The 22,744-nt window shown below is 49.7% G+C and overlaps 12 protein-coding genes across 12 annotated transcripts; 4 read left to right on the top strand and 8 right to left on the bottom strand.

Annotated features, from left to right (window-relative positions):
* Positions 1-160: 160 nt before the first annotated feature.
* On the bottom strand, positions 161-1,411 carry N7516_009872 (lipoate synthase; the record flags this gene model as incomplete). Its single annotated transcript, XM_057222591.1, has 1 exon — positions 161-1,411. The coding sequence occupies one exon, from the start codon at positions 1,409-1,411 to the stop codon at positions 161-163; it is 1,251 nt and encodes a 416-aa protein (XP_057069812.1).
* Positions 1,412-2,234: 823 nt separating this feature from the next.
* N7516_009871 (uncharacterized protein) lies at positions 2,235-4,391 on the bottom strand (the record flags this gene model as incomplete). The annotated part of the gene is made up of 2 exons (XM_057222590.1): positions 2,235-3,215; positions 3,273-4,391. 2 exons carry the CDS (start codon positions 4,389-4,391, stop codon positions 2,235-2,237), a joined length of 2,100 nt encoding a protein of 699 aa, XP_057069811.1.
* Positions 4,392-5,642: 1,251 nt separating this feature from the next.
* Positions 5,643-7,412, top strand: N7516_009870 (putative ribosomal assembly complex component Ipi3; the record flags this gene model as incomplete). Its single annotated transcript, XM_057222589.1, has 2 exons — positions 5,643-5,987; positions 6,048-7,412. 2 exons carry the CDS (start codon positions 5,643-5,645, stop codon positions 7,410-7,412), a joined length of 1,710 nt encoding a protein of 569 aa, XP_057069810.1.
* An 840-nt stretch (positions 7,413-8,252) lies between these two features.
* On the bottom strand, positions 8,253-9,050 carry N7516_009869 (2-deoxyribose-5-phosphate aldolase; the record flags this gene model as incomplete). The annotated part of the gene is made up of 1 exon (XM_057222588.1): positions 8,253-9,050. The coding sequence occupies one exon, from the start codon at positions 9,048-9,050 to the stop codon at positions 8,253-8,255; it is 798 nt and encodes a 265-aa protein (XP_057069809.1).
* A 476-nt stretch (positions 9,051-9,526) lies between these two features.
* On the bottom strand, positions 9,527-10,057 carry N7516_009868 (uncharacterized protein; the record flags this gene model as incomplete). The annotated part of the gene is made up of 3 exons (XM_057222587.1): positions 9,527-9,745; positions 9,859-9,940; positions 10,002-10,057. 3 exons carry the CDS (start codon positions 10,055-10,057, stop codon positions 9,527-9,529), a joined length of 357 nt encoding a protein of 118 aa, XP_057069808.1.
* A 304-nt stretch (positions 10,058-10,361) lies between these two features.
* N7516_009867 (putative siroheme synthase) lies at positions 10,362-12,105 on the bottom strand (the record flags this gene model as incomplete). Its single annotated transcript, XM_057222586.1, has 2 exons — positions 10,362-11,725; positions 11,781-12,105. 2 exons carry the CDS (start codon positions 12,103-12,105, stop codon positions 10,362-10,364), a joined length of 1,689 nt encoding a protein of 562 aa, XP_057069807.1.
* Positions 12,106-14,181: 2,076 nt separating this feature from the next.
* N7516_009866 (proteasome regulatory particle lid subunit RPN5) lies at positions 14,182-16,026 on the top strand. Its single transcript, XM_057222585.1, has 5 exons — positions 14,182-14,285; positions 14,341-14,397; positions 14,462-14,698; positions 14,751-15,239; positions 15,293-16,026. The coding sequence occupies exons 1-5, from the start codon at positions 14,202-14,204 to the stop codon at positions 15,893-15,895; spliced, it is 1,470 nt and encodes a 489-aa protein (XP_057069806.1). The 5' UTR covers positions 14,182-14,201; the 3' UTR covers positions 15,896-16,026.
* A 149-nt stretch (positions 16,027-16,175) lies between these two features.
* Positions 16,176-17,039, bottom strand: N7516_009865 (alpha/beta hydrolase; the record flags this gene model as incomplete). Its single annotated transcript, XM_057222584.1, has 1 exon — positions 16,176-17,039. The coding sequence occupies one exon, from the start codon at positions 17,037-17,039 to the stop codon at positions 16,176-16,178; it is 864 nt and encodes a 287-aa protein (XP_057069805.1).
* Positions 17,040-17,453: 414 nt separating this feature from the next.
* On the top strand, positions 17,454-17,774 carry N7516_009864 (uncharacterized protein; the record flags this gene model as incomplete). Its single annotated transcript, XM_057222583.1, has 1 exon — positions 17,454-17,774. One exon carries the CDS (start codon positions 17,454-17,456, stop codon positions 17,772-17,774), a length of 321 nt encoding a protein of 106 aa, XP_057069804.1.
* Positions 17,775-19,438: 1,664 nt separating this feature from the next.
* Positions 19,439-20,039, bottom strand: N7516_009863 (40S ribosomal protein eS27; the record flags this gene model as incomplete). Its single annotated transcript, XM_057222582.1, has 4 exons — positions 19,439-19,621; positions 19,844-19,855; positions 19,899-19,907; positions 20,037-20,039. 4 exons carry the CDS (start codon positions 20,037-20,039, stop codon positions 19,439-19,441), a joined length of 207 nt encoding a protein of 68 aa, XP_057069803.1.
* A 38-nt stretch (positions 20,040-20,077) lies between these two features.
* Positions 20,078-20,452, top strand: N7516_009862 (uncharacterized protein; the record flags this gene model as incomplete). Its single annotated transcript, XM_057222581.1, has 2 exons — positions 20,078-20,247; positions 20,410-20,452. 2 exons carry the CDS (start codon positions 20,078-20,080, stop codon positions 20,450-20,452), a joined length of 213 nt encoding a protein of 70 aa, XP_057069802.1.
* Positions 20,453-20,635: 183 nt separating this feature from the next.
* Positions 20,636-22,386, bottom strand: N7516_009861 (aminoalcoholphosphotransferase; the record flags this gene model as incomplete). The annotated part of the gene is made up of 7 exons (XM_057222580.1): positions 20,636-20,749; positions 20,811-21,478; positions 21,534-21,629; positions 21,701-21,747; positions 21,811-21,968; positions 22,042-22,051; positions 22,247-22,386. 7 exons carry the CDS (start codon positions 22,384-22,386, stop codon positions 20,636-20,638), a joined length of 1,233 nt encoding a protein of 410 aa, XP_057069801.1.
* Between the last annotated feature and the right edge of the window lie 358 nt (positions 22,387-22,744).

Below are 22,744 nucleotides of genomic sequence, written 5' to 3'. Positions count from 1 at the left end.
GAGAAAATACCCTTTATAAAACCCCAAAAACCGACAACCCAGAAAGATGCAAGAAAGATAGCGCCAAGAGGTTAGTGACATGTGCATGTAGTCAGAAGAAGAAAAAAAAACAGGTTTATTTAGGTAGTTGAGTCGGATTTTTGTTTAAATGCAAGACATTTCACCGGGTGGCCTCGTCAGCAATAGCAGCGCTCTGATCGACAGTGCGCTCGGTGGCGGCAGATCCAGCACGACGCTTCTTGAGAACATTCTCGATGAAGGCCTCGCCAGCCTTATAACTGCTTCGCACCAAGGGGCCGGAAGCACAGTATAAGAAGCCCATTTCAAGGGCACGCTGGCGCCACAGCTCGAAACGATCGGGCGTCACGTATTCGTGAACAGCCATGTGACGCTTCGTAGGGCGCATATATTGACCGAAGGTCACGACATCGACATTGACAGCGCGGAGCTGGCGTAAGGCATCCCAGAGCTGATCATCCGTCTCACCGAGACCGAGCATGAGCGAAGTCTTCGTAACAAGATCCGGAACAGCCTTCTTCGCAGAATCAAGCACACGAATAGACTGCTGGAACGTGGCACGGCGGTCACGGACAAAGGGCGTAAGCTCCTCAACGGTCTCAACGTTGTGCGCATAGACATCCAGTCCAGACCGCGCAACCACTGCCGCCATCTCCGCGTCACCGCGGAAGTCACCGGTCAAACACTCCACCAACATACTCGGCTTCTTCTGCTTGATTTTGATAACCGTCTCGGCGAAGTGGCGCGCGCCGCCGTCTACCAGATCGTCACGGTCCACACTCGTCAGCACCACGTACCCCAAACTCCAGCGGGAGATGGCCTCGGCGGTGTTTTCTGGTTCGTGAGGGTCGAGCGGGGAAGGGTTGCGGGATGTCTTGACACTGCAGAAGCGACATCCACGGGTGCAGGTATCGCCCATCAACATGATTGTCGCTGTGGCAGAGGACTTGTCGCTGCCGCCCCAGCAGTCGGAGATGTTGGGGCATCGGGCCTCCTCGCAAACGGTGTGCAGGTTCAATCCTCTCAAATCCTTCTTTAGACGCTGGAAGTTCTTTGAGTCTGGGATGGGAGTCTTCAGCCATTCGGGCAAACGAGTCATTTCCTTCTTGCGGCCGGCGGGACCGACCAGCGCGGTCTTAAGGGCGTAGGCTTCCGATGGGTCGAGAGCTTCATCTTGACCTCCTGAGACAAAGTCTGAGAAAGACGGTCCAGCATTCAGCTTGTCCTGGAACTTTGTTGCTCTCCGCCGTGTGGTTCCTGGTGTGTTCGTGGCGGATGAGGAGTCCGTTGTGGCATAGGTTCGGCGGCTGATGGGAGCAATTACTGTCGAGGCTGGGGATATGGTGGTTCTGAAAGACGACAGGCGTCGTAGACTTCTGCTTGGAGCTGCCATGATGTATGAGTGTATACTATGTGAAATCGGAGAAAGCCGAACTGGAGTTTGTCTGGGCAGAGGATCCCGCGGAAAAGTATGACTAAGCCATGTCGCCGCATCAAACCGGGCGGGAAAGTATGGCCACGATTGTATGTCGATGGGCACAATAAAACAATAAAATGACGGTTAAAGTTGGAATAATGCTTATAATACTACAAAACAAGTCTACGCGTATGCGACTTCTAGACTTGACGTTATATTGGAAATAAAGACTACAATGTCTTCTTGCATGTCTTTCCCCCTTCTCAGTCTTATAGGTGGGAAAATGAGAAAGCATTGAAAGTCACAGAATTAGAGAGAACTTTTCCATGTATGACTGGAGCTTAGAATACTGGTTGATTATGCCATTATTATTATGGTTGCTACGCTATTGAAACACTAACTAACTATTAATGGTTGACCCCCAGCGCAAAGATTTACCAACAAAGTTCCAAGGACCGCGCGATGCAAGGGTATGAAAAAATCAAAAACAAAACAAAACAAAAACAAAACAAAACAAAAGGTAGTAGAAGAAGAGAAGACGGAGAGAAAGAGAATATGGATAAACAAATAGGAGAAAGAGAACTCAAGGATTAGAGCAAGTAATGGTAGGGAGACAGATATGAAAGGAGATACCAATGAGAGACGGTAAGAAGACAGTAGGAAATTTTCTTGGAGAAGAGAGTGTAGGAAAGAATTTCACGACAAGAGATGGGAAAGAAGGACAGACTTCAGACAGGTATAGCGAGAGAATAGGATTAATAGACGCAAGGAAATGGAAGAGACAAGGGAGTGATCAATGCTAAACAGTGGTTTCAAGCACTTGGGCGAGAACTTCAACAGCTGATTTCAAAGTAGGATCAGACCGGCCGCAGATGGCGAATAGCAGATTGTCCACGATCCCCTCCAGCTTTGTCTGGAGCTCCGTGCTGCGCGCGCTGAAAAGGGTGTCTTTGGACTTGCTGGCAGACTCAGCTGGGAGCTGGATGCCTAGTGTGGTGTATGCTTTTTTGGGGACGCCATCGAGGGCGTATGCGTCTTTGCGTGGAGACACGGGCGACTTGGCTCTGAGGGCCGATAAAGAAAGGAGGTAGTTTCGAGCGAGGAGGGCAGCACAGAGACAGTCGAGTAGATTCTCTTTTACATCGGGGAATATAGTTCGGAAGGGTCTAATGAGGGCTTTCTCATCGTTTTTGCGAAGGAATACCATGACAGGGGATGCGAGGCGGAGCATATGGCGAGGGAAATCTTTGACAGAGTGGTCCAGCTCATCTAAGGTCCATTCATGATCGTCCAGGGTCCAGTCATGGTGCCATATGCGTGGTTTCTCCTCTTTTTCGGACAAAATAGACGTCCTCCCTAGTGTGTGGGTTGTTGGTGGTGATGATACCTTTGGGCTGACACTACCGGATCTGATTTCGGGTTGCGGGCTTGGCTCGCGCTCTCCCTGCGCGAATTCATGCCTCTCGCATATTACGGTTGATCCGACACTGTCGGAAGATGTCAATGACCCCGGATCGGTAAGTGCATCGTCGTCATCATCGACTTTGCTATCATCATAGCTATCAAAGGAATAGCCAGAGTCCCTGGTTCCATACCCACTATCAGACATATCAAGAGGAGTGTCCGGGCTAAATGCGGATACTTCCTCTTGACGCTGATCTGGGGTTGTGGGTACGGTGTTTGGCAGCAAGCATGGCGGTGGAAGCAGTGGAGGCGATGGCGATGACTGTCGAGCAATGTCCACAAGTTTCGGTTTTGTCTTGCTAGCGACGACGAATCTCTATCAAAGGGGGTCAGCTTTCAATGCTATCTAATAGTAGCAAATCCCTGGACTTACCACAGGTTCTTCAAGGGCTTTTGCTCCGGGGATTATTTCGAGCTTCGGCATTGGAGGGTCGTTCTCAACAATCTGGAACTTCCGCCGATTGGTGAACTCCTTCGTAGGTGTATTATCATTCACCTTATCAACGGGGACACCTTGCAGCCATCTTTCACAGTATGAGAAGTTACTCGGCACCCAGCTTGCTTCACTCGATACTGTCCCAGTCCGAGGGCGTTGGGGTCTCGGTGAGCTTCCAGGGACAAGGCCTTGCTCGGTATGGACTGGTTTCGGGGATTCCTGGAAAGGTGCATGCTCGTTCGGAGATTGCGGTTGCGACTCCTGTTCATTGCCAGACTCGCACTGGCGTACGAACTCTGAGTGAGCTTCATGAACATTCATGACATCGGTTCGCGGTTTATTGCTCCAGTCTGGGGGGCGGTACGCTGTGTACTGTATCCTTTCCCCGATTTCCAGTGTGGCGTCCGTGGTAGAAACATCCGGCTGAGAGGTACCAGACTCATTCTTTTCGTCCTTCCCCTCATTTGATTGGCCTGATCCCTCCGAAGAATGTGAATCAAAGTAAGATAACTCAGGACCGGTGCTTGCAGGGCGTGATTCTGTAATAGGCGGGCTTGGTAGAAGGCCGAATGCTTCCAAGCTCCCACAAGTCAGGTTTTGGTCTGAGCGCCATGTTCGTAATGTGTGATCGGCCGGCGCTTTCGATAGCTTGTTTGGCTTTTCAGGAAAGTTTGGAGGAGGGCCATCGAGGGACGCCGGAGATGACGGAAGCATTAATTGAAATGGTTCTTTCATTCTTCGAACCGAGCGGAAGGGCGACATGCAAGCTGGCCCTCGATCTGTGGGACGCCGCGATGATGAGGTCGAAAAGTCATGCGACTCTATGCGCGGCATTACTGGTGACGGTATAAATGATAGTGAGGGCATCTGTCTGCTTCGTCTTCGGGGTATGTAGGTGGGAGACCATCGGCGCGGTGATGGAATGGGCTCGGGCTCGGCCATTGCCATCACATCGTGGCTCAGCGAGGACGAGTTTGAGCCCTGGTTTTTTATATGCGCTTGAATCCGGGCCGGAAAGCAGGCATGGTTAGGCATCTCTGTCGCACCAGAGGCCATATTGGACAATGGTATTCGCGGCTGAAAGTAAGTATCCTGGTCTGAAAGGTTGAAGGAAAAAAAAAAAAAGGCAAAATGTGTTGCACGACAGTAAACCAGATGAGATTGCAATCCGGCTTGTTTATTGTTGAAGTCAAAACAAATAGACCTCAAGGGGCTCGATATACCCTTATACAGCGACTATGGCGCTAGTCAGCTAATTTAAGGTGGGTATGGTCATCAGGCTCAAGTGCACATCCCTTGACAGGACTACAACCCTGCCATGAAAGCCCGAAAATGTTCAACGAAGCGATTCCCCCTTCGAGAGTGAAAAGAGGGTCCGTCGCCTGGCACGTACACTTGCAGTCAGGTTGTGCTAGGCACGGGCCAGGGTAATAATAGTGGGAATGAGGTCGGGTCATCCTTGCATTCCAAAGAAGATGAGAAACCAGGACAACAATGGATAACAATTGGCTCCAGATCTCAATCCTTCGTCCTGCGGGAGCCCGTCAACGTGGAGAGAGGCCCCATCCGTTGCCTCAACTCGTCATAGCCAGGTTCCGACTGGGCACTTGGAATGAGACATCTGCGATGCAAGAGGGGGGAGAAAGGAGCCATGTCGAATCAGGTACTCGTGAAGGGCAACAGGATCAGCCAGAGGGTGTATTAAAGCGGGTCTCCATTGGATCTTGTGTCTCGTCGCAACAGCAATCCATCCCTTCCGGGATATCCCTTGCATACATCTAGTTCATACTGGTGTTATTGTACATATCAGCATAATTTATGGAGGTTTGGATATAAATGCCTAGTGAGGGCTTAGATTGATCGTCCTGGGCGCCCAATTTTAGTCTGAATAACTTAACAAAATAGCAGTCATTTCGATTGATAGACTGGCGCAAGATGATCCCTCATACTAGCTGAGCTCGGTTGATGCAGATGGGGCTGACTAAGATTGATAGATCGAACTCCCGACAAGTCTAACGCTAAAACACGGCACAGTTAGTTGATAGATGTATTCGAAACAATCCCCTGTCTATTTATGAAGACAGATCGGGGATATCTTTAGAAGGTTGCATTAGTTAGAAAGCCAAATTGGTTAGGATAGATCACACAAGGCCCGTGGATGTTCTCTCAGGGCTGGAGGTCGGAGATTGTAGTCCAAACAGTGCAAACATCTCGTTATCAATCGATAGAGAAAAAAAAAGCTCGGAATGGCCAACTTCGAAACCAACCTCCCATACTTTGTATGACAGCCTCATTCTTCCATTCCTGATGCTTTCCGAATCATTTGTGGCGTCGACGGTGTCATCCGCTAAATCTCCGACAGCCTCACTCAGAGATGTAGGAGTCTGCGTCCACGAATTGCAGCCTTCGTCGATACTGCGATCAACTTTCAAGAAGAGCTCAACTTTGACCAATTGTCTAGCTGTCAGCCCCTCTCATATTTTTACAGCCCAAGCAGACAAGGCTGTAATTCACGTGTACAGCCGGGATAAGGGTAACCAAGAGGGTGTCGTTCCATTTCCAGAGCGGATACGCAGCATTGCTGTCGCGGGGGGCAAGTATGGTGATGTCTTGGTTTTGGGCACCGAGGGTGGTCGATTAATTGTTTGGGAGGTATGTTGGATATTATCGATACATTTCCCCATGTCATGCGTCTAACACTTTTTTTTCAAGACGTGCACAGGACGCCAAGTAGCCACCACGGCATCCCATCTGCAGCCAGTGACCTCACTCGTTGTCGACCCGACGTCCAACTTTATTCTGTCCGGCTCCGCTGATGCCAGTGTACATGTTTGGTCCTTGCCTGGAATTCTCTCGTTCTCGAAACCCGCTCTTAGCGCGACCCGCCAACCCACGAACTCGCCTATCCGAACTTTCTCCAACCACCGCGCCGGTATCACCTCTCTTGCGGTAGGGCATAGCAATGGCCGCCATAATATTGTCGTATCGACCGCAAAGGACAACACTGCGATCGCATGGGACTATCACACCGGCCGTGCGCTGAGAACCTTCCTCCTTCCCTTATCCGCAACATCAGTGGCTCTAGACCCGGTTGACCGGGCTTTCTACGTGGGATATGAAGATGGCAGCGTCCAATCAGTGGATTTCTACCGGAGCCAGTCTGCGCAGCATCCTCTTCATGATCCTTTAGTACAATCAACACCCGCACAGGTGTCAATGGAAGATCGGTGGCTCCCTCCCTCAGCTGAGACAGGCTCAGTGAAGACAATCTCCCTTACATATGACGGGACCACGCTACTCTCGGGCCACGCGAATGGCAAGGTACTGTCCTGGAATGTTGCGCGACGAAAGTACACAACATCAGTTGCCGACTACACGCACCCGGTCACCAACCTGGTCATGCTCCCTCCGGGTGGCATCCCTCACCCTTCCTCGGATTTGAAGAGAAAGGCTCACACCATCGTCAAGCCGCGCCATGATAGTGGCCTTACGGCCCCGAACCATGCCCCTGGCGCCGTCCCCGCAGAATATATGTTCCACACGCAGATCACCGCCCCATCCGACTCCCGCAAACCAACCCAGTTCTCTCGGGCGCTTACTCACTCCTTTTTCCCCACCTCCATGATCGAAGATGGTCTTGCAGAGCTCGCGGCATTCCGCCAACCTAGTAATGCGGAAGTTACCCGTGTTGGCCCCAGCACCGGGCCCGCCAGGGAAATCGCGGAAGACACAGCTGCCCGTGATTCGCAGGTGACCGAGCTAGAAAACGAGGTGTCTGTGCTCAAGAAGAAGGTTGCGGTGAATGAGACTGCTCGCCATAATGCAGATGATGAAGTTGTACAGATGCGCTCGGAACTCGCCAATCTGCAGGATTACATCAATGAGTTGCATGAGAAGCAGGAGGCCGCACAGCAGGAGAAGGTCCTGCGGCAAGCAAGGAAGCAGGAGCACGAGACGAAGAAACGGGAAGCTTGGCTCGCTGCAGAGAAGAAGGGTCGCAATGGTGATGCAGTCATTCAAAAGATGGACATTGATGGTGCTGTGACCAGTGACTCGGATGATCAGAGCGACGAATAAAAAAAAAGCTTTGCACTTTTAGTTGGCATGTCAATGGATCGGCGCACGGTTTTGGATTAGTATATCCTATATCATTTTGGAGCTTTCAGGTCAATAATATAGAAATGTAAAAATGTCCGCCACGTTCATGACTATGCATATGAGTATAATTAAATTTTCCCAAATGTTTTTTTCTCATATAGTCTTGAGGCGGTTCTCATCGATGTCTTTGAATGGACGAGCCATTAACCCTAAGTATGTTCTTTTCATTGGACAACAGTTCAGGCCGCCTATGTCCAACTCTATGAGCTACACTGTTTCAATAATCATCTGAATAAACAGGGGTCTTGTATTTTCTTAAAAAAATGATATCAAATTCAATATACCCTGGATGGGATGGTCTCATTTCCTGGTGGGTCGTGTTCACGAGGCAACCCCAAAGGGGTAACGGTAATGCAGGGCTCTCACGGTGAGATGCGCAAGGATGGGTCCAATTGTCTCAGAGAAGTTCTGCAAGCTTCTTTCCTCATTCACCAAGGACATGTCTCTATGGCAAATTGGATTAGCAAGGTCCCAAACCTTGTATATCATACAGGTGCTTATCCCGCTGCTCGCGCCATTCCCCTCCCGTCGGATATATACGCAGGGGGTCGATGCATATAGATCTATACAGCTACCACATACACAGACAGATATTCGGTCCCGAGAAAAAGACTAAGGATTTATTGGATGCACATTATGTTAGCAGCATAGAGCACTGCGGAACAGTAAAAAAAAAAGAACCTGCTCTCAATCTCCACCTCCAACCTCCAACAACATACCCATCCACACAAGACATATTCCAGGGAATCTCAGAAAAGTTCATGCCGTGGCATGACCACAACCCTGTTCAAGAACCTCCCCCTCATCAATCTCCTTCATAATCTTAACCCCAGAACTAGTCCCAATGCGCTGCGCTCCAGCTTTAAGCATACGCAATAAATCCGCAGCACTGCGTATACCACCACTAGCCTTGATCAAGCACGTGCGCCCACACATACTGGCCGCATAGCCCATCTGCGTAACTTGCTCAGCACTCGCACCGCCATTCCAGCCAGTACTTGTCTTGATGTAGTCCGTGCCGGCCATGCACGACACGATCGTCGCATCGATAAGCTGATCCTTCTCAAGTACAGACGCCTCTAGAATCGCCTTCAGGACAATTGGGTGCGGCGCGGCGTTGCGTACCGCACGAACGTCCTCATACACTTCCGTGTACCGGCCTTCTTTCAGCAGGTTGTACCGGATGACCATGTCGAGTTCGGTCGCGCCCTGCGCTACGGCCTCTTTGGCCTCGCGCACTTTCTCGGCTGTTGGGTGCGTGCCCTCCGGGAAGCCGACCACACATGCAAGTCCTGTCTTCGTGCCTTTGACGTGGCTTGCTGCGCGGGCGACGTGCTCAAGTCGTACGCATACGGCGGCGAACTCGTATTCAAGGGCTTCTTTGCACAGACTGTCGATCTGTGTGGGGTCCGTTGGGGTCACTAGGAGGGTGTGGTCTATCGTGCGGTTGATTTGTGTTGGAATTGGCGGCTGGGAAAGGGAACGTTTGGGCAGCTGCTTCTTCATGTTGGCTATCTTCTCCGCCCATTCGGCGTCTGTCGATGGGATTTCACTCATGCTGGGCGGTCGGTGTAGTGTGCCTTCGGCTGGAGAGCACGCCGCCGGAGTAGTTAGGGATTACTTCTGGAAATGTGTTCAGGTCGCCTAGTACACTTGGCATAGAGGGGAAGAGGGGGATGTCACGTGGCGCTTCTAGAATCATCATGACGATCCGTGATTCATATTGACACGATGTGGCCTTGAAGAGGCGGTGTTGTGGCGCTAAAGGACTAGTGTGTGTTTGGGGCTTGCACCTTCGGTAAATACTCGCGGCATATCCAGTTCAATGGGTGAGTATCAACTTGTAGTGTATGTATATTTCGGAGTCTGTTGTAGCAAAGTACCATGTTCCGCTGAATATCAAAAGTGCATTGCAGGATGCACTGCATATGACAAGCTTCCTGTCCAAGAAGACAACAAACTCAAGTACCTAAGCGTATTTTCTCCACTTGTGCCTACATTTGACCAGCGATTTAATAGCTTTGAGAGTTTGCTTATTGGCAGCTCTTGCACTCTGGCCCACGGACATCATCCACACGTCCTAGGCGCCGCGGACCGAATCCCGGACCGCCGCCGCCGCCTCCTCCACCGCCACCACCTCCCCCTCCGCCGTATGGGGTTGTGCTGCCTCCCCAGCGAGAGCGTGTAGTATATTTACTGCCCTGGTTCTTGATGTTGAAAGAGGAGTTCTCAGCGGCGGCGTATGAGTCGAGCTAAAATATGTCAGATTGATCCACTTGCGGAATATGAAAGAGCAACAGGCGGAAACGAGAAACAAAATGAAAATAAGGTGTCGCTAGTCATAACGCTTGCAAGATATACTTACGGATAAGAGGGTAGTGAAGTACAGGCCGAGGAAGAAGTAAATGCTCTCGACAAAGCGGGTGAGACGCACGTTGAAAGGGGGGCTGTGGACGCGCTGGTCAGTGTTTGGGGTCTCTGGTTGTTTTAGGTAAAGGAGAAAATCACCTCTGGAGAGCCTCCCCGTTAGAGAAATAGACTGGCTTTTGGGGCCTGGCAGACATGGTTGTGGGGGAGGATGGTTGTCAAAATTGAAGATGTGAATGAGGTGGAGTGATCAACATGGCCGGGCCGGGGTCCACTAATTTATAGCCGCACTCTTTTCTTTTTCTCCGTGTAGGTGTACATCGTATACATAACTACATACCAATGGTCTACCTATGTTTCCAAAACACTAGTTTTGGTTTCAAATAATGATATCTTCAATGATCATGCATGTCTCATTTCTAGGGGTATCTGAATGCTGTCTATGTACATCACGCTCCACTATTTGCAACTATCACTCGGAAATATATATAAAATGTTGAATCACTGCTTCCCGTCCACTGACACAGCGATCGCATCCACTTCGCTGCGGATTTCATCCAGTCCATGGAAGCCTTCTTCAATCACCCATCGCTGGCCTTGGGGATTGTGTAGCACGTGGCAACTAGCACCAACCACCAGCAATCCTGGTGGTCGCGACCCTGCCTCTTCGAACGCCAAGCAGACGTGTTCTAATGTCGAGCGAATGACACGCTGATCCGGGCACGATGCCCGCTCAACAATCGCACAGGGTGTCTCCTTAGGCCAGAGTGTGCGTGATTGCGAACCGGTGTCTTCGGCCGGGAAGGTAGTGAGGGACTCCACAAGAGCAGAAATCCGGTGAAGAGCCATGAGGAAGACCACAGTCTGGGTGGGTACGTAGGTGGGAGGATTTGGAGCAGCCCCCTTTCTTCCGGTTCCCGTACACACGAGGACCTGATCGGAGACTCCGCGATGGGTTGCTGGGATGTCGGCGAAGAGGGCCGCGCTCATAGCGCTAGTGATACCCGGTAACACGACCGGGGAATAACCCTCCTTTCTGAAAAACTCGAACTCTTCCGCTCCACGTCCATACAGATATGGGTCTCCCTGTTTCAAGCGAAGGACTTGTCGTCCTTGCTTCAAAGCTGCTAGACCCATCACGAGGAATTCTTCCTGCGCTTGGTCTGCGTTGCCAGGGAACTTGCGTGCGATGTGGACTTCAGTTCGGCGAGGAATCAAGTCCAGAACTGGGGCGGGAACGAGCTTGTCTGCGAGGATGATGTCGGCATTGTGGATTGCGTGGTAGGTGGCGCGGGTGAGTAGGTCTGGGTGACCGGGGCCAGAGCCCGCGAGCACGATTTTCCCCTTCTTTGAGGGCGTATCAAGCCCATTTGTCCCATTTGTGGTGGCATTACCAGATGTATAGGCCTGCAGGATGGTATCCATATCGCCATCGGTGATAGACACGAGCTTTCGGAGAGGCCAGTATTCACAAATCTGGGACAGCCAACGCACCCTTCTTGTTTTCGCCGCGGCAGCATCGCTTTCTGTGACCAAGTTGTTGAAGGTGTGCTTTTGGCCTGTACTATCGTCGTCCTCTCTGTCAAATATGCCTTCCACTAGCCCAGCAGCATTGTCCTCTTCCCAAAGCCGCCTCCGCACAGCACCAAGTCTGTCGATGGCCGTTCCAAGGTTTTGGGGTAGGAAAGCAGCAATCTCCCTCCGCAGCCGGGATGCAATCTTACACCCCCGACCGGAAGTGGTGATTCCAATGTGAAGGGGGCCGTCTGAGTAGGTGGAAAGTAGGGTGAAGGAGCATAGTTCGGGGGCATCTGATACGTTCACTGGGATTCTGAGGCGCCGGCAGAGCTTCGATATATGTGGGCCTGGTAGGAAATGTGAGTAACAATGGGTTGGGAATCGTTTGCAAGCAGGTCGTACTTAGTGAGTTGTTGCCACCCAAAGTGACAAAGACCAAGTCCACAATGTGATCAACTTCTTCTCTGCCCAGGGTTGTCAAGTCCTTATCTTGAAACTCACGACGAATCCATTGGGCAGAGCCATTGGAAATATGTTCAGATAGAGTGAAATGTATGTCATCGGTCTCCGGCGCAATGATAATCGGCTTTGCGCCGACCTCGAGGCTCCTGGCACATCGAGCGGCGGCAAGAGGATTTGAACCGACAATCAAGTGGACTTGTGATTCGGTATTCCACGCAGCCATCAATGGCGCGGGTGAACTGGGATCGCATGAGGCGTCTCTCATGGTGAAGTATAGTAGAATGAAATACCAAGCCCCGCCAATGACTCTATCAGTATGAGATATCTGCCGGTTTCAGAAGGGTAAAAGAGACCAAATTGCGGAAGGCTCTGGGGCCCCGAGGATTCAAGAGAATTGAAGCTCGTATTTAACCAACAGAGCACCCAATAAAGTGACCTTCTAGACTTCCGCGGAGAAAGCGGCGAATATCAAGTCTGAGTAAAAGGCCTGTCACGATTGGTGATAAGGAGCGATAAGGATATCGAAGTGGGGGATGATCCTGGTACAATTGACAGGAAGCCCTAAATTTTGATTTTGAGGGTGATCAAGGGTCAGAGACGAAGGTCCTTTGAGGTTGGGTCTTATACCATTGACTCATATATAGCAAATCTAGCAGACACACAACTATTTTCCAAAATTTTTCTATACATCTTCATCGCCTAAAACGGTTAAAGGCAATTGCGTGCTTATTGTCACGTGAGTTCAAATGCCGGGGAAATAAGGCCGTCGAGAAACCCGAAGTAGTTTAGTTGGAAGTGCCGAGTACAAATATGTGCGTGGTCTTTAACTATAAATGTCTAATCCATTGGCTCAATATGAAAATGGTTAGCCATAAAATACAAAAGATAATGGAAAGCTGACATCCTACCTAATAACAACTTTCCTATACATCAGCATGTAGTTTAAAACATGGAAACATTGTGATGAAGTAATTTTTCCTATGTATGTATGCATATATATGTACTGACCTCTAATATCCTTTCCATTCCCTGCTAACGCCCGCCCCTTCTACGATTCTTCAGCGTTCCTTCCCAAGCTACGACTAAGCGACATACAACTACGACACTTCACTTTCCGTTTCCACCCCAGGGCTCCTACTGTCAGTGCCCAGAACGCTACGCATAAGACAAGATGGATGGCAGGAGCTTGACAGAACGATATTCATATGTGGTGGAGTAAACATCGATTTCAAGGGCCCCGACTCCGGCCGAACATTTACATCTTACAATTCCATCCTATCATCTCCGATCAGCATACATTGACTCTTCAACCTTTCGATTTAATGACAAGGTATCTGTGGTAGCCTTCCACTAGGACAACTCGTCTTTCACATTTCCAGTCAGCGCGGATGCCGATTCCCACATTGCACTCCTTAGGCACCTCTTCGCTTCAAATTATATCACAGTTAGCAGCTATTGGTTAGTTAGCTACGGGTACAAGCCACAGGATGACCTACATATTATTAGCTAACCACTTCCTAGCAATGGCATCTTTATCTTCTGCTCTCAAGACTCCATATTGTGTAACAAGCCGGATGTAACGAGTCAAAGCCCCTACTTGATGATGATATGCATGAACTCTTGTTCGTAGAAACAGTTATATTGTATCTACTGCTGTTTATTTTACTATTTAATCTAATCGTACTTCTGTTGATCATACGTGACTCCTTGCAAGAATGTACTTGTCTAGATATAGTTCGGGATCTGCTCGGATTCACACCAATCCTAACTAGGTATAGCGTGTAGCGGAAGCAGAGAGACACTCGTCCTCCGGAAACACCACGATCTGGTGAGCCAAAGGCCACGCACAATCATGTCCCGTTGTACTCTGTACCCAGGCTTACAATGTAGATTTACACGATTTATATTGCTAAGATTGTTATTTACAGGCTTGCAGACTTCTGACAGTTATTGAGATGGTGTTAAAATCTGGCTTAGAGCGTCATATATTGGTCTTCATGGCATCTTGCACTATATGAGCAAAAAATATGGACCAGACAATAACACATAGATTGTTGCCTCTGCTTCAAATGTTTAATATCTAGAAGAAATTGAATATGATTTCTGGGAATGTTTCAAAGTAACTAGAAGTACGGAGTAGAAGGCCCAGGAAGACAAAGTGATGTTTCGGTCACGTGGGACGGAGCTTCCAGCTCGTAAGGGCGCGCAATACCGGAGCTACAGCATCATCTCCATCACCCTCTTCCATTCCACAAATCTCACGTTGTCAAGTACAACAAACGTATTTAAAGAAATTTCTTACCAACCCAACCTATTAATCTTCTAAATTGACACACCGGCTCCCCAGCCTCATTCGTCATCATGTCCGGTGGCCTGCTGAAGCCCGAGAAGGACTTCACAAAGGATGCTGACAAGCTCATCCCGGAGGCGGAAGATCTTGCAAAGGTACATCCAGACTCTTTATTCATATTCAAGCCGATGCTAACATATATGGTTCTAGACCGATGTCCAGGGAGCAGTCGATAAGCTGTTGGGTCTGGAGAAGCAATCCAGACAGGTATGAGGCCGAGTGCCATCCCCATTACCGATCCACCCAAACTAATCAAGATTCTCTTGTTCAGGCATCCGATCTTGCCACTACATCGCGACTCCTGATTGCCATTGTCACCATCAGCAAGAACTCCGGCGACTGGAACCTTCTGAACGACCAAGTGCTGCTCCTATCTAAGAAACATGCGCAACTCAAGCAGGCCACAACGAAGATGGTGCAGACGGTGATGACATTCTTGGATGGGACACCTAGCCTGGAGGTCAAGCTGTCTGTTATCGAAACTCTGCGCACAGTGACTGAGGGAAAGGTACGCCGAGAACCATTTGATCTTGTCCGGAGTGGTGCTAATTGTCGCAAAGATCTTCGTCGAAGTAGAGCGAGCCCGCGTTACCCGCATCCTTTCAAATATCAAGAAGACCCAAGGTGATCTCACTTCGGCAGCAGACATCCTGTGTGAGTTGCAGGTGGAGACATTTGGGTCAATGACGAGACGGGAAAAGACGGAATTCATCCTGGAGCAGGTCTCTTTGTGTATTGAGCGCGGAGACTGGACCCAGGCTCAGATTCTCAGCCGCAAGATCAACAAGCGGTACTTCAACCGCAAGCCGAAGAAGTCGGCTGAGCAGATCGAGACGCTCAAGAAGGAGGCAGAGGAGCGAGAGAAGACCCGTGGGCCTGATGAGCCACCCATGGAGGTGGATGACGACGTCACAGATCTCAAGCTTCGTTACTTCGAACAGCAGATTACGTTGGCCAACCACGATAACAAATATCTCGAGGTTTGCAAGAACTACCGGGAAGTCCTGGACACGGAAGCAGTCGAGAACAACCCAGAGCACCTGCGTGCCGTAAGTAACCCTTTCCCATCTCAAAATGTGCGCCATCACTAACTCGCATATAGTCACTTGCCCGTATTGTGTACTACGTTGTCCTGTCTCCCTACGATAATGAGCAATCCGACCTCTTGCACCGCATCAAGCAAGACTCGCGGCTGTCACAAGTTCCCGAGGAATCCCGCTTGTTGAAGCTGTTCACCATCCCCGAGCTGATGCGCTGGCCTATGGTTGCCGAGCAGTTCGGCCCCCACCTGTGCAACACAGACGTGTTCGACGTCGAGGCGAAACAGTCTACTGAGAACCAAGCAAACCAGAGGTGGAAAGACCTGCGGAAGCGGGTTATCGAACACAATGTCCGTGTAGTGGCCAAGTACTACACTCGCATTCAGATGGGCCGTCTGACCCAGCTGTTGGATCTGACCGAGGAAGAGACGGAGAAGTACATTAGTGATCTGGTCACATCCAAGACCATCTACGCTAAGATTGACCGACCCGCGCGGTTGGTCAACTTTGCCAAACCCCGGGATGCCGATGACGTTCTGAACGAGTGGAGCAGCGACATGAAGAATCTGCTGGGTCTGCTCGAGCGGATCGACCATCTGATCACCAAGGAGGAGATGATGGCCCGTATCCAGCCCACTCGCAGCGACATGGGCAAGGCGCATTGAGTTGGTTTGAGATGAAAGCGTGTATGGGACTTGGGCGCGGGGATTACTGCCACCGCGTGTAAAATAATTCGCCGGTAGACCCATGAGTAGTGAAGTCGCAGCATTGACCTTTATATGACACATACACAACACAATCTCAGTCTCAGTCTCATAACAGTAGCAATCGTCAAGTCGTTATTCTCAAGGGAGTAGGTATATGTGCTACATGTAATCATAGTCTAGAAAATCTAATCTAATCCAGTAAAGATCAAACTCTTGTCTATATACAAAGTCCTCATCCTCAAAATGGCAAATCCATATCATTCACATCCTCTTCCACCTCTTTGACCTTATCACTTGACCCATCACTGCGCTCCATCTGCTCCCGAATAAACCGCACAGCAGCATCAAGATACGGCCGCTGACTTGGCAGGAAGTGACCACCAGGATGCCAAACAACCAACCCCTCCTTCTCAGGCTCACCAGCACAAGCCTCAATCAAAGCCCGACTCCTCGACTCATCAACAAGAGCATCCAAAGACCCAAGCACATGCAACACCGGCGTCTGAATAGCAGGCTCCTCATAGAAAGCCCTGTACCGGGCCCCAGGCGACCTGAACCCGGAGTAACAAATCGCAAACTTAAGCTGCGGATGCTGGAACTCCTCCTCGTCGAACGGCGCCGGAATAGCAATCCCCGCCGCGCCATCAGTGCTTATTTGAGAAAAGTACTTGAATGACGCCTTCCGGCCGGGCTCCAGCAGCGCCGCGACCATAGCGGCTAGCGCGGCGCCCTGCGAGAAGCCGATCACGCCATCGAAGGGGCCCTCTTCTTTCAGTGTGCGCCCTACAGCCGCGAACCCTTCTTCGAGGCCGGTGTACAGCGGCGGGTTTGCGGTGTTCGAGCGCCGCCACCAGCCGTAAGACTCGATTTCGTTGTCTGGACTGCTTTCCGGGGAGGGCTCGTAGCCTGGGATGTCGGAGGGCAGGAGGCGGATTGGGGCTGTTGGGTATATGGCGGAGACTTCATGGAGAGGGAAGGCTTTTTGGATGGATTTCGTCAGGGCGCGACTTTTGGCGTGGAACAAGCTACCGGACTGTGTGTAGCCATGGAGCATGAGTAGTTTGAGCGGTTGCCGTGTCGAGGCTGACGGGTTGGGAGCCATGGTTGTTAGAGGTCGGATGTGGGTGACTATGGAAAGTAAAACTGGTTTTAAGGACTGGGAGGAGAGGCTTGTCCTATACATTAAAGGGAAGAGGAGAGACTAGGAGAAAGTGACTGTTTTTCTTTCCCCTCTCCGATGTAGCGCGATAAGAGATAAGAGGGCGGAGTACGGAGTCCTATCTGGGAAATCCTGGCCCCAAACAGCTTCATCACGTCAACAAACATCCAATTCAAGTCTCAATTCTTTTCATTCTCGGAATTACCATATACATCCTGCCATCATGCCTACCACCAACCTCCAAGACCTCAATGCCAAGATGCAGGCGCTCATCAAGCATGTCTCCCCCACCTCGCAACCCCACCACGCAACATCTTTCTGAACCCCTCAACAATTTATATCGTAGAAACATACGGTATGTTGCTAACAAGTCCGAACAGTGCCTTTGAATCCCACCCCCAGTGCCAGCCCCCTAGCACCCATCCAACTATCTTCTTCCTGTACGACTTCGTCCGCAACAGCCACAACCAGCTGAAGGCCGTCGACGCCGACAAGTACGCTGCTGGTGACAACGGTGCTAAGACTGCCGTTAGCGAGATTGAAGGCCGCAATGCGTTTGCCAATATGCTCATCAATGACAAGTCTGGCAAGCTGTCCATGATGACTGGCGGCGACCCCTCCAACCCTGCTGATTTTGGCCCGGAGATCAAGAACAAGGCCCTCATTTTGTCTCAGTAAGGCATTTAATACTTGGTTTTCTTATGAATTCATACGTATTCATTCAATGGGATTGGAGTAGCAGGACGAGTTTGGCCGGCCTTTGCTCTCTGCTTGGTCTTTGGTTTCTGGTACCTTTCGTCCAGTGACTTCATGTACACAAATAAACACTTATCATGAAATACCCATATCTACATACAATCTTGAATGAAACTGTGGCTTCGGTTTCTTTGGAGTACTTTAAATTTTCTTCTGGTATTCACGGGATATAATAACCCTTGATAGATAAACCGCAGCTGCATAGATTCCACAAGCGTTAGCCAGGATATTCAAACAAGATAGAGTATCGGACAAGACGACAAACCATCAACCATCTTATCTTCTAAGCTCGGTTACCTTAGACCTCTAGAGCTATACATACCAAAGCACAGAAGCGTAGTGCGCAAGTGGGGAACTATCGGGACCCGCATTCTCAAGATCTTGGGGTACAACTAACTACTATGTAACTAGGTAAATATAGACGCGAAGTGGTAAGATGGTTGATCATCGTCGGGATATTCAGGTAGTAAGGGAGCATATTCATACCCGTCGATTAAGATGAGAAGCTCGCGTTGTCAGTAGCTGGTCACTACTTTTATAAGCTATTCTTGCAGCGAGGTCGAGTTCGTCAGTATTGGCATTGAGTGCATAAGTCAATCGTAGTTCTAAATTTGGACGGCTGAACGATACGGCTTGGATCTATGTATCATAGCTCCCATATTCGGCGAGTTGGTTGGTCGGGAGTCCCCTTTCGAGCTGGATCGTAGCACATTTGATATACCATGACAATCCATATAACATAACGGTATGTAATGTTCGGCAGTATAGAGCTACGGCTATACATCTACAGTTGGCAGCCGTTTAAGGTACAACCCATGATATAGAGTCTAGAACCCAATATACAGTAGTCGCAGATACATTTAATACATTAAACACAAGGAAGCAGAAAATCAGAACATAAAACAGAGCACAAAGTCTAGCAAGGTGCCTTTTTTGTGCCAGATATCCGGAACTCCCTTAGCGGAATGCTAGTCGCTTTTTTTTTCGAATGCTTTTTTGGGGGTCGTTGACAGGGTCGGGGCATTCCATCTTCTATCTGTCATCATGCGCAAAGGAAAACAAGAATTCAACGCTGAGATATTAATCATCACCGTGAAATGCAAAAGAAAGAACAGGCAATGGGTGGAAAATAGGATGAGAAATGGGTCCCAAAAGGCCACATTCAAATTTTGTCTTCTTCAAGAGGGGATTCAGCACACTTGATATAGTATGGGGAAAGAACCATATCACATCATTTGCAAATCGCACCCCTCAAACCCAGCACCAGTCGAAAACAACAGTTAAAGAAAAAAAAGTCCGTCCTTGTGGTTCGGTAGGGGAAGGGTGATATTGAAAAAAGGGTTGTTTGGTATGTGACATTTTGAAGCCCGGTAGGAAGAGAGAAAAGCCCAGTATATGGAACTGGACCCGAATAAGCAACTCTCTCCCCGAAATACCGAAAACCGAAGCCGAGACGATCAAAAAAAAAGTAAGAAGAGGTCAACCCCGGGTTTTGGTATTTTCATCCTAATTTCTCCATGCTAATTCTCTCTTTGACGTTTCAACCGGAACATAACAAGAAAAAAAGCTTTTCATTCGTTTCTCGTTTACTTGCGGCGGAAAGAGCAGCCCTCGGTCAGACGGGCCTTGCCACCTGTGGGCTGGCAGAGGACGGTCGAGCAACCGGCGCAGATGACAACGGTCTGGGCGTGCGAGAAGACGGTGGTGATGGTGAAGCAACCGGGGCACTTGACGTCCATGAAGAAGGAGCGGGGCTGGGGCACGAGGGTCTGTAGGCGGAGAGATTCGATAATCAGTCATCATTGTTCTTCCAACATTTCCAATTTCCAAAAAAAAAAAGATTCCCTGTCGTTCGGTGCCTTTTCCCATTTGCTCCATGTCGAGCATCGGAGGTCCAGGTCCAGGTCGAATATCCAGGGTTTCGCCCCTTCGTGGGGTTGATATTTTCACATCTCTTTTCGCGTTTCTTTCGGAGGTAGGTTGTTTCATACCTTAAGCTTGTGCTTACGGGCCTCGGCCTGGGGGGGTGGGGTTGAGGAGATCGACCGCGAGAACCTATCGACAGCATGTTAGCGTCGGTGGACGTTGAATTTTTGGAATCGATAATCCGTATAGGTCTCCCATGTCCATGTGTATCGCATCGAACTGGGACCGAGCGGAAAATTAGGGCGAAAATGGGCTTACCATCTTGACGAGTGAAAGTCGATCAGCGAGATAGTTGATTAATGGCGCTGATGGCGATGGCCTTGTGTGATGCGGATGAGGTGGTCTTCCAAGAGAAGTCTGAAGGGATTTGGACCGGTTTGGGTGGAGGTAGGGCTTTGTGCCGCTTTGTGCCCTCGCTTGTCCTTATTCGGGAAGGCGGCGAACTTTCCACCAATCATGGATTGGTTAGGTAAGCTACTGAGGTAAGCACGAGCTCAATCGCTGGTTCCGTGTGGAGACGTGGATTCCGCTGCGGGCAGGCAGTCAGGTGCTTCATTATTTATTCTTCTACATCAATCTCCAAAAACAACCTTGGAACGGCAATATTACAACTCTCATATTCTATCGCTAGAACGCCACTCCGAGCTACTTGCTCTGTGCTGAAAGGAAACTAAATTATGTACTGGAAAACGTCATTAGCCAGGCATCATTATGTCCAACGCTCTTTTCAAGTGTTCGACTGATACCCGACTCTCTCTCACTTAGCTCAATTGAGCTGTCTCGCCTGTGATGATCGAGGTTGAACTGCTGTTCATCCACAAGCCCACCAAACACTCCGGATTGCGCCAATAAGCCTTTCATTTGGTCTTCTTCGACACACCGGTTTTGCGCTCAGTCTCCTCCACGAACGGGTACTTGATTGTGAGGCACCAGATATCGACGTAGTCGCATATCGTGGTGATAATGTCAAACTGAAGGAAATGGAAATCAGCAAATCGTCGCGCGTATTTGGAAAGATCAGGGGGAACATACCACGAAGCTACCGTACACACCGACGGCCAGTCCCAATAACCCGAACGTGAATGCCACCTGCCCAACACCATGCCCAAGCACAGGGGCGGACCACAAGCCGATCAGCGCACCCAAGCTGTCCAAAACACCCAGAGCGAGCGGGTACATCAGGAAATTTTGGTAGGGGAAACTCGTCTGAGTGAGGTGGCCGATGATAATGCGGCCGACAGAGTAGGCATTGATGAGACTCACAAACACGCCGAAGGGAATGGTGTAGTTTTCCAAAATCACCGGCTGCAGGTATAGGTAGGCGGGAATGAGAGTCCAGATAATCGCCAAAGGCAGGAGGCCATACAGCGGCGAGAAGGGGTCCTGGCCTCGCTCGCGACGCACTTTCATGACATTCATGATACTCGAGCCGATGGCGAAGCAGAGCATGAGTGAGCCATACCCAAGATACCAATAGGTGAAGGGCAGGTTGTACATTTGGCTTGGGAGGGAGCTAGGCTTCGGCACACCGATGGTCTCCAGCATGGGCTGGTGCCAGAAGCTGCCGCCGCCCATGTAGGCGGTGATAATGTAGACAAGGCATATGGTGAGGATGCCCTCGACGGGACCAGATATCACGCCCAATGTGAGGGTTTGGGTGTAGTACTCATCCCATGTTTGGACGTAGAAGGTCATTGTTGCTGCGATTGTCAGAGACGATTTATGTTCGGAAGGGTATGGGAAGGCTGAGCTTACAGCCGAATAGAGCGATGAAGGTCATCCAAGACTGGCCCATGTTCGTTGCCGCCGCGAAGACCAAGACACTGAGACCGGTATTGCATGCATCGACACCTAGAAAGTAGAAAAAAAAGAATCAGCAATTCATACTTCACTCTTATTTCGTACTGTCTTCGGGAACTCACTGTGATCAAAGAGCTCGCCCAGCGGGCCACTCTGTCTCGTCCTCCGTCTAAAGCGCAGCCAGTATCAGTAAAGCGCCACTCAATTGTTCGAGGGAGAATTGTAGACATACGCCTGCATGCCATCTACGGCATCGAAGGTCTGGTATAGGAACAAGCCGATCGCACAACTGGCATAGACCCAAGGCGGGCAGTCCGTGTCCAGGTTTGGGTTGTACCACATAACGGTGATAAAATTAATTACCACGAACATGAATCCGGTGAGGGTGATCTATCGAAGTGAAGGATTAGAATCTTTTTGTATACTCCAGAAATCGCAACAATGTCGGATGGACAAGACTTACAGCATTGGGTCTTTAAACGCGCAAAGAGTATAAGAATCGAGTCAGTCATATTGCGCTGTGCATAGAGTGTCTGGAATTGGATGGGACGAGAGGAAGAATATTGTATCCATCGTAGTAGTATGCAAAAAAGGGCACCAGCGCGAGTACTTATAACCCATACACACAAAGTCCGGGGAGTAAAAGTAAAGAGAGGGAGTATACTTACGCCATCCCCATGGGGAAGCAGCGAATCACGCATTTGCTGTAGAACGGCTTCAGGATATATTGACTAACAGGCGAATGGTCGACTCCAACATATTTGTAGTTCTTGAGATTCGCCAATTCGTGTTGCCGGATGTACACCATTCTGTTGGTTGTTTTGCGCGTCTGTGAACGCGCGGGTGTCTATTATCTAGGTTTTCCGTTCTGACCGCAAGTATAAAATTGATTGAGTTGTCGCGTTGCGGTTTTCGTAATTAAACGCGTGCGATTAAAGTCGAAGGGTAATAATGAACGATATCGGAGAACGTATCTCCGGGAAAGGGTAATGGAAAACAAAGGGGAAAAAGAGAGGATGAAGAAAAGAAGAGGAGAAGAGAATAAGAAGATCTGATCTCCGTTAGGGAGAAACAGCCGTAGACGCGGGTCTATGATTTGATATTAAAGATCGGCGTCGAAGAGAGAGAAAGAGGCCACTTGGTCCCCATCTTTTGTTGACTTTTTT

The sequence above is a fragment of the Penicillium verrucosum genome (genome assembly GCF_028828655.1).
Source record: "Penicillium verrucosum strain IBT 35672 chromosome Unknown utg000004l_segment0_segment0, whole genome shotgun sequence".
Classification (NCBI taxonomy): Eukaryota; Fungi; Ascomycota; class Eurotiomycetes; order Eurotiales; family Aspergillaceae; genus Penicillium; species Penicillium verrucosum.
Note: the sequence above shows the minus strand (reverse complement) of the source record. Positions and strands in the feature narration are given on the sequence as shown.